We start from the raw sequence: 9,028 nt of genomic DNA, 5'->3' as shown, positions 1-9,028 counted from the left end.
GTTACGCATTTCGGGGGGAAGGGTTCATGGGTCCTCATATGGCTTGTTAACTGAGGGGGGTTACAGAGTATTTGTTAAATATAAAAACAAAATATATATTGTGTGTTTGATTGGTCCAGACGCTACAGTATATTAGCACATTGCTTGACATTTAATCTTTGTTTAAAGTCAATATGAATTGCAGATCCTATGCTAATTTTATCCATTGAGAACAAACTGGATCATGTATTGGTCTTATCGCTAGATTTGGCTCTTGGTTAAGATTATCCAATATTTCACACAACTTCAGTGACATCAGAAAAGAGCAAGTTATTTTATTTTGATTAAAGATTTCTATTGACAAAAACATTCTGTGATTACATTCAAGACCAAAATTGTGCATATATACAGTAAAACTAAGAAAGAATATGCTCTTTAGGCATATTTCTTTAGGCTGTGTCCTACCTTCTCAACTTTGGCATACTTCTTAATGTCGATCTCCTTGCGTCCGTTTTCCTCCAGCTCAACAGTACGGACAGCATCTAGAGCAATGTTGCAGGCCATGGTGGACCAGCGGCTGAGTGCCTTGGTGTTGATGGCAGAGTTTATTATCTTCAACATCATGTCACGATTATTCACATCTACTGACGTGCTATGAGGGGGAGGAGGAAGTAGCAAAAATATCAGATTCCAGAGCACTGAAACATTTCAGCCCACTTCAGCCAAACATCCACCTTACCAATCCACTGATAAAATTTAGCAGCTTAACGGAATGGTTTAGCCAAAATAAAAAATTCCTGAATATGTACTCACCCTAAGTCCATCAAAGATGTAGATAAGTTTGCTTCTTCATCAGATTTGGAGTAATGTAGCATTACGCCACTTGCTTACCAATGGACACTCTGCAGTGAACGGGTGCCGTCAGAATAAGTTCAAACAGCTGATAAAACCATCACAATAATCCACATGACTCCAGTCCATCAATTTAACATCTTATGCAGTGAAAAGCTGCATGTTTGTAAGACACAAATCCATAATTAAGGCATTTTAACTTTAAACCGATGCAAAATATGAGTCAATCCATACAGTAATCAACATTTCCTCCAGTGAAAAAGTTCATCCCCTGTTGTCCTCTCACATCAAATCCACTGACATATGTGATATTAATACAGATTCCACCTGTAACTGGTGCTTGATCTGCGCATATTTCTCTCCTGATTCAGACTAAATGACTTTTTCACTGGAGAAAGCAATATTATGGATAGAGGACTTGTATTTTAGCGGGAAGCAACGGTTTGAAGTTCAGAATGTCTTGATGGATTTCGCGTCATTAAATGTTTACTGATTAATTGGAATTGTACTTCATTCTGACGGCACCCATTGACTGGAGAGGATCCATTGGTGAACAAGTGATGTAATGCTCCAAATCTGTTTTGATGAACAAACACTCATCTACATCTTAAATAATCGTAAGTTTTCAGCAAATTTTCATTTTTTTGTGAACTAGTCCTTTATTAATTGAGAGCTCATACAGAACAATTAAACTGGTTGTATGTTTGATTACCTGACGTCTTTGAGTATGTTCAACATGTCATCCAGAGCTTGTCTGTATGCACTGATCACCACGGTAGGATGCATCTGCTGTTCCAAAAACTGCTCAGCCACCGACAGCATCTCACCCGCTGTACACAGAATGGCATGTTAGGATTTGCTATTGAACAAATTAAATATTAACATATAAACATTCATTTAATTGTTAGTTGTCAACTTCTTACAATTCTTTTTTTCCTAATAATTATTATTAATAATAATATAATGGATTATTTGTATGTTACTAAACTAGAAAAGTTATTATTCAAGATTACATTTAATCAAACACCTACGTCATTCAATTTCACAGACTCTGTGACCTGAAATTTTCCCTCACCCAGAATAATTACAGAGGTGGTCCCATCTCCAACCTCCTCATCCTGTGTGCGGCTGATCTCAATCATGGACTTGGCAGCAGGGTGCTGGACCTGGATCTGAATGCCACAAAAAAGACATTTTATTAACATTCAATAAATACAAAACCTACATTTTGTTTTACAAATTTATGGAGTGGTATTCACAATCACCTCTCTCAGAATGGCATTGCCATCATTGGTCATGACGATACCACCCATGGGATCCAGAAGCATCTGCGCACAAAGAACAAAACATTTAATCAAACATCTCTTTAGAGCAATATCATACGTTTCATCTTACAATAAACAATGCACCAAAATATAAGTGTGGACTAAACACCAGAAACACACCTTCATCATAGCCCTTGGTCCCAGACATGTCCTGATGATATCTGCTATGGTCTGAAAGGAGGATGAAGCAGCAGGCTAGTGATTTTGTTTTATCTAACATGTCTTTCAAAAAAGTAAAAAAAAATAAAACAGACCCACCTTTGCCGCAGTGATGTTTCCTAGCTGGACCTTTCGTCCAGACTCTCTCTTGATGTTCTGACCTGTTATGAGCAGAAACAGAACCAGTGTGGTTAAATCAGTTTGAACACTAATTATTTTCTTCGTTCAGAAAATAAAAATTCTAAAAAACAATGATTTAAAATCTAACACACATTAAATATTTGACATGCTAAAAGAAAATATCAATAGTTACGAGTCTAAGCATATGAACTGGGCGCAGCTCTGGTCAGCACACTCGCTGTGCCGTTAGCCTTATGCTAACTAATTCATTACTTTAAAACCTCCGTTAGACAGAACCGACTGCCCCATAAAGCCAGCAAATGACTGAGAACTGAGCAGCGCTGGATTTATTATTGACTGTGCAACTTGTGGTGCAATGGCTTAAACAATAGTATTATTAATACGCAATGTTAGCAATGAGGCTAACACAATGACTAATCTGAACACTGACATGAGCTTGTTAGACACGCGAGGCCCCCGTGCACACTAGTTAGCTTAGCATTCTAGCACCGATGCATGAATAAAACTCTTATTCACACCGTTACCGAGTCCAGCAGCGGCTCATATGAAAGCTACACTCGCGCATTTTCAGATGGAATAATGAAATAAGCACTCACTAAGCACGAGAACCGGTCGGCCCATCATGTTTGCGGCGTGGTTTTAGATCACCGGTACCTGACAACGCGCACAACGGCGAGAGGAGAGGATCCACGAGGCGTGACTGGGGAGTCAGCGACGCAGTGGACCAATGAGCAAGCGAGACGCATTTGACATACACATATCTCCACCAATCAAAGAAAGCTCAGCGACGCTTGTGGGCGGGTGTAGACTGGAGCAGAACGGAAAAGTTCTCGAAAGAATCCTGTCAGGATGAAGATTTCCGAGATAAAAACAAATTTTACTTACAAGTAACTAAACGCTTAATTTTAGATTTGCATCTAAAAAAAGCGAACTGTACACTGTAAAATATGTTTGAATGAAAAATAAATATTACAGTAAAAACTCTGAAATGGATAACCAGGTTAAATGACCATATAAGGTAATATTAAAATTAAAGGACTAAAACGTAGGTATAAACTAATAAATAAATCTACTTTAAAAAAATAATATTATTAATCATAATATAATACATTGTTTTTGAAGTAAGACTATTTATATATATTTGTCTGTATTTAATCTAAAATTAATTATATTTAAAATATTATTTTAAATACAACTACTTTTAAAATTTAAAAACAAACTGAAAAAAGCTCATCTTACTAGGCAACCTTTCGAACAGTACTACAAATATACAACAAACATATGCTACAATACACACACACTAAGGTGTCTGTCCATTTCTTTATTATGACTGCAAACACAAAACACAATTTTTTGATGACAAACAGTTCAAGAGGTGTCAAACTTCTAAAAGATTTCTAGCAGATGTTAATGTCTCACATCCTCACATGTATGGATGGAGGACGCGACCCAAGACCCTTACAGATGTTTGATTTGACATGACAGACATTAGGAGGTAGTAGAGGTACCCCAGTTCTTTTCATAAGACTGTTATTGCAGTCATCAACTGCTTACAGAATCTCTAACACATCCTGTAGACTTGAAACAAAGTTTTTATAGTGGCATCTGAATGGACTATGAAGAGATTATGTAACTAATGCACCAATGCAGTAACAAATTTCAACATTTTGTAAACTAAGCCAACAGTAAGGAGTGAGGTACAAACTTCTTAACTTAAAAGCATTCAGTCAGTGGAACACTTTAGGACGCTACAGTAACATGTTTGTGATAAGTGGCCTATAAACACAGTGAATAAAAGAAAACGGAGGCAACTTGGCAGCAGATTTTTGAATAACTGATGTAAAAACAGTATTTTAACAAACTGCATTCCTTATCATGTGTCCAGTAGTGTATTGACTAACATTTTACAAGTGATGCATTTTATCATGTGCTTCGATGATCCCGATTGATGTCATGAACAGCTGCGAGTAACATATTTGGCTGAAGTGGGTTTGTGCATTTCTCCACCTGTAAAATTCAGCATCTTATTGTTTGTTTACAGTTCATCCCTTGATTCGTCTAAGATGAGCGGATTTGTGGCGTCTTTCTTCAGGAAGGTGATGAAGTCACTAACCTCACGACCACCCTGTGGGACAAAAACGTTTAAGTAACATTGTAGCCATTTGTCTCTGTGTGTGTGTGTGTGTGTGTGTGTGTGTGTGTGTGTGTGAGATGATATTCACCTCATATCGCTGTGGCTGGTCTTTTTGTCCAGAAGGCACAAAGTAAATGGTTGGAAATCTGCAGTTTAGGCAAAACAGGTGATGAATCAAGAAGAAAAACAGCTGAATGTCACAGAATGTTTGTTGTAATGAACTATAAATAGATCAGAGACATAAAGAGAGACAGATTGTTACCCTTGGACATCATAATTTGGGGGCACATCATTAGCAGTGGCGTCCATTTTAGCAATTACAATGTTGGGGTCCCCAGAAAGCTAAGACAAACACAAAATAAAATCCAAATAATGAGCACTGTGGGCCTACAGTGGCATTATTTTTGGCATATACTACTGTTTGGGGTCAGTGAGATTTTTTATTATTATTTTTTTACGTTTTCATTCAGCAAGATGCATTGAATTAATGTTGTAAAAAAATTTTTTTTTTTAACTATTTCAAATAAAATCTGTTCTTTTGAACTTTCTATTCAGCAAAAAGTCCTGGAAAATACATATAAAATACAATAACATTGATAATAATAAATGTTTCTTGAGCACCAAATCAGTATATTAGAATGATTTCTGAAGGATCATGTGACACTGAAGACTGGAGTAATGAATGCTGGAAATTCAGCTTTGTCATCACAGGAATAAATGTATTAAAACATAAAAGTTATTTGAAATTGTAATAATATTTCACATTATTATTCATTTTACCATATTTTTGATCAAATAAATGCAGCCTTGGTGACTTACTTCATGAACATTAAAAAAAATCTTACTGACTCTAAAACCCCAGCCTCTGATGAAAAGTGCTTTATATTATATATACATTGTGTTAACAAACCTTTTCTCCAAGCTCCTTGTATACGGGCTCCAGGTTCTTGCAATGGCCGCACCAGGGAGCGTAAAATTCAACCAACACATCCTTCTCTGGATCATTCACAATCTCGTCAAATGTGTCAGAAACAACAACCTGTGGAACCACATACGTAACGAATACCAGAAAACTTAAAAAATAAATAAATAAAATAAAATACATCTCTGTGGGTCCACTGACCTTGACAGGGTCATCATTGGACTCTGGAACAGGCTCAGATTTCACATATCGCTTCAATCTTTTAGCAAAGTAATCCTCCAGGAACCTCTCCAAGGACTTGCCATCTCGTCTACAGAACCAAACACAGAATGAGCTTCTGAAGCCTTTTCTCAAATCTGTTGATTATTTCTTACTGGGTATAAACCGAAAAGCATTGTGTGTAGAGACTAGTGTTTTGTAAAACTCACGTGAATTCTTCCTGCATGGAATACTTGTGTCCCTCTCTCGTCCGGATTGTGACGAGGGGAATGTCTCCTCCCTCAGATGAACCCAAACCAAACTCCTCCTCAAGCTCATCCTGGAACTCCTGTCGATCTGCCACAGCAAAACTCAGACCTCGATCCTGGAACTGTGTCGCCACCTTCATTATTCTGAAAGAGACAATGAGAAATGTGTACAGATATAAAAAGAACAAATATACTGATATTCCTAAGATTGGGTGCTCACCTGTTCCTCCAGTAGTTTGTGCCTTTGAGATTTCGTAAGTAATCTACATCGTAATATGTAGTAAGCAGATCACTTCCTCTCAGAATGTCCCTATTTTCTGTGCTCAAATGTGGACAGAGACCAAATCTAAAAGCAGAGTGAAATTAAAACAACAAGACTAAGAATCATAATCACAATAAATCAATTTGCATTTTTAAATGGAGTTCCAACTGTTTGATCAATCACCCACAAAATATACAAGTATAAAATAAACTTACACATTGTCTCTGATGAATGTACGGAGAGAGGAATAAGAAATGGATTCTGTGTATTTCACCACATTTTCCTCAAACTTGCTGTTTAAACGAGGGGGACGAAACAGCAGAACACACCTGAATGAAAAAGACAAAGAGAAGAAAAAGCACAATCTTTGAGACGTTTAAAAATGTACAGTTCATCTACCCAATATTAACATTTTCAGTCATTAAAATTGACATTTCATAGCCTATATGACGTGTGCACAACCCTCACATCTGTTCATATTTGGATAGCTTACCTTAAAAGTACCTAAGCTATCACATATAACATAATATTTGAGAAATATTTCTGCCTATATAATTTTTGAGTTAGGTCCTTCTTTAGTAAGCACTACTTCTGACAGCAAATAAATACTGATCATAGTAGTCCCTTCCTTCATGCTCTGTGTCATACATACTCTCCATCTACGCCGTATTTCAGGCCTGTTCCCACATCAGTGGAATGAGCAAATCGATAGCTATCCCTCAGGGCACTGGAGACCTTCAGAAACTCTGCAAGCTGTGTACTGTCTTCCCCAGAGAAGAAACCTGTGCAAAACCATGAACAAAGACACAAGAGGACAAAACTTGAAAGGAGAGAACTTAAGCCTCTTTTAGTTTCAAGAGAGATTCAAATGAATACAGAAGTCAAATATGATTGGTTTTGAGCTTCTGCTGCAGAAGCGATTTAAGATGTTTTGGCAGGTTTTACAAATTCAACTCACCCACCACACTGGCCTCATAGTTGTCGACAAAAGAATCCAAATCCGCCTCACTGAGCAGAAACACAGAACTTGGACCTGCTTGTTTTTTCATGTAGCTCACAATGCCATCTGTTTCAGATCAAGTTATAGGTACGTAAGACACAAAAATAATTACAGCCAAAAAATAACGACAATATAAAACACACAGCCATTGAAAGGTTTGGGATCAGTAAGATTTTTTAAAAGAAATTAATACATTTAAACGGATCAAAAGTTACAGTAAAGACTGATGCATAACGGTACAGGATTCAAAGAGATTTCTGCAGAAAAACGAAAGTTTTCAACAAGAAATGTTTCTTGAGCACCAAATCGGCAAATAAAAATTCTTTCTGAAGGATTGTGTGATACTGAATACTGGAATAATGGCTGCGGAAAATTCAGCTTTGCCCTTACAGAAATAAATTTTTGTTATGATATATTTGCTTTTTGAACAGTACTGTATGTACGGACACAAAATATCAACCTGCTATTCTGGGGCCATCATAAGATCCAGCTTCCTCTCCATTGCGGAAGATTTTAAGGGTGGGATACCCATTCACTCCAAAACGCTCACATGTCTCTGAGTTCACGGTGCAGTCAACCTTATCAAACATCAGGAAAGACACATTCACTAAACATATATAAAAATATAATCTTGCAGATTGAGTCACCTGCTTAACATTAGGGAGGCTAAAGATTTGTGCTGGGTAATAGGAACTGGTGTGTCCATCACTCCTCACCTTTGCCAGAGGCAGTGTCTCTTTCAGCTTTGTGGCAGCAGCCTCATATTCCGGAGCAAGCCGCTGACAATGACCACACCTGTGATAACATCATACCTGGGATATTAATGATACATAAAGGCATTGTACTATTTAGCTGCAATGGCAGCTAGATAGTTTCAGCTTCAGATAGATCTTATGGAGAAAATCCCTAATGTTATTGTTTAAATGAGAGAGTTGTGCATTTGCATCATAATTTAGATTTATTTACATTAACAACCATTGTCATTCTCCACATAGTCCAGACATAAACAAGGAAAACCCAACTTACGCTCCTGGTCGCTGTACAAATAGTTAATTACAACCTGGCTTCAGATGGAATTATACTTTTATGCATTTATAACAAATACATCTTATCTGGGACATACCAAGGTGCGAAGAACTCCACCAGCAGAGTCTCATGCATGGCTGCGCTCCGGTCAAAGTCAGAGTCTCCGAGCTCGAGCACATCGCTGCCCTCCGCAGACCACACAGTCAGAACCAGACAGATGATAAACCGAGGTAAACGCATTTTGACTCGTGTCAGCGGAGACTACAGACGCGTGAATGTTGAAGTTGGCCCCGCTGCGCGTAGCAGATGTATGGATCGCCTGAAGGTCCACTAAAGCACCGTTCTTCTGGCAGAGCGCGTTTGATCAATTCAGTGCACTGGTACAAGGCCTTTACTTGGTATAACGTGCCTCCGGTCGTGTGGTGCACCAGCACATTGGATTTATTACGCTCTAATCATTTAATCTTTTAGATACGGCTAGTTTATGAAAATCAATAAAGTGTTTAAAGACCACAAGTCAGAGGAGGGGAAGGTATGCAGTGATTTATTTTAGCACTAGGTGTCACCATTAATACAGACACGTCTTATTTAGATAAGAAGAGGCTTTGGCCTGTCAAGAGGTTGCTTTTTCGAGATTTTGAGACTGGACAGACATTAAATCAGACAAAATATATACTATAATAATATTTAAGAAATATCACAATAGCAAGTGTACTATTGTTATGAATAAAATAAGCTCTTAAACAGACCTTTGATATTCA

General features: G+C 37.6%; 2 protein-coding genes across 2 annotated transcripts in view; both read right to left on the bottom strand.

Annotated features, from left to right (window-relative positions):
- Positions 1-3,080, bottom strand: part of cct3 (chaperonin containing TCP1, subunit 3 (gamma)) — a 7,032-nt gene extending 3,952 nt beyond the window's left edge. Inside the window, exons 1-7 of the mRNA XM_016275752.1 lie at positions 3,053-3,080; positions 2,415-2,476; positions 2,277-2,327; positions 2,097-2,159; positions 1,907-2,003; positions 1,544-1,661; positions 445-631 (exon numbers count right to left, since the gene is read on the bottom strand). Coding sequence (XP_016131238.1) covers positions 445-631; positions 1,544-1,661; positions 1,907-2,003; positions 2,097-2,159; positions 2,277-2,327; positions 2,415-2,476; positions 3,053-3,080 — 606 coding nt within the window. The remainder of the gene's footprint in view (positions 1-444; positions 632-1,543; positions 1,662-1,906; positions 2,004-2,096; positions 2,160-2,276; positions 2,328-2,414; positions 2,477-3,052) is intronic.
- A 682-nt stretch (positions 3,081-3,762) lies between these two features.
- Positions 3,763-8,800, bottom strand: LOC107587817 (protein disulfide-isomerase A3-like). Its single transcript, XM_016275751.1, has 13 exons — positions 8,365-8,800; positions 7,958-8,036; positions 7,702-7,819; positions 7,200-7,307; positions 6,894-7,023; positions 6,457-6,570; positions 6,200-6,325; positions 5,941-6,123; positions 5,714-5,822; positions 5,501-5,629; positions 4,853-4,932; positions 4,679-4,736; positions 3,763-4,581 (listed from the first exon to the last, which is right to left on the bottom strand). The coding sequence occupies exons 1-13, from the start codon at positions 8,505-8,507 to the stop codon at positions 4,492-4,494; spliced, it is 1,467 nt and encodes a 488-aa protein (XP_016131237.1). The 5' UTR covers positions 8,508-8,800; the 3' UTR covers positions 3,763-4,491.
- Positions 8,801-9,028: the final 228 nt, after the last annotated feature.

The sequence above is a fragment of the Sinocyclocheilus grahami genome, unplaced genomic scaffold, assembly GCF_001515645.1.
Source record: "Sinocyclocheilus grahami isolate Dianchi unplaced genomic scaffold, SAMN03320097.WGS_v1.1 scaffold96.1, whole genome shotgun sequence".
Taxonomy (NCBI): domain Eukaryota; kingdom Metazoa; phylum Chordata; class Actinopteri; order Cypriniformes; family Cyprinidae; genus Sinocyclocheilus; species Sinocyclocheilus grahami.
The sequence above is the reverse complement of the archived record's forward strand: the minus strand, read 5'-3'. Positions and strand labels throughout refer to the sequence as shown.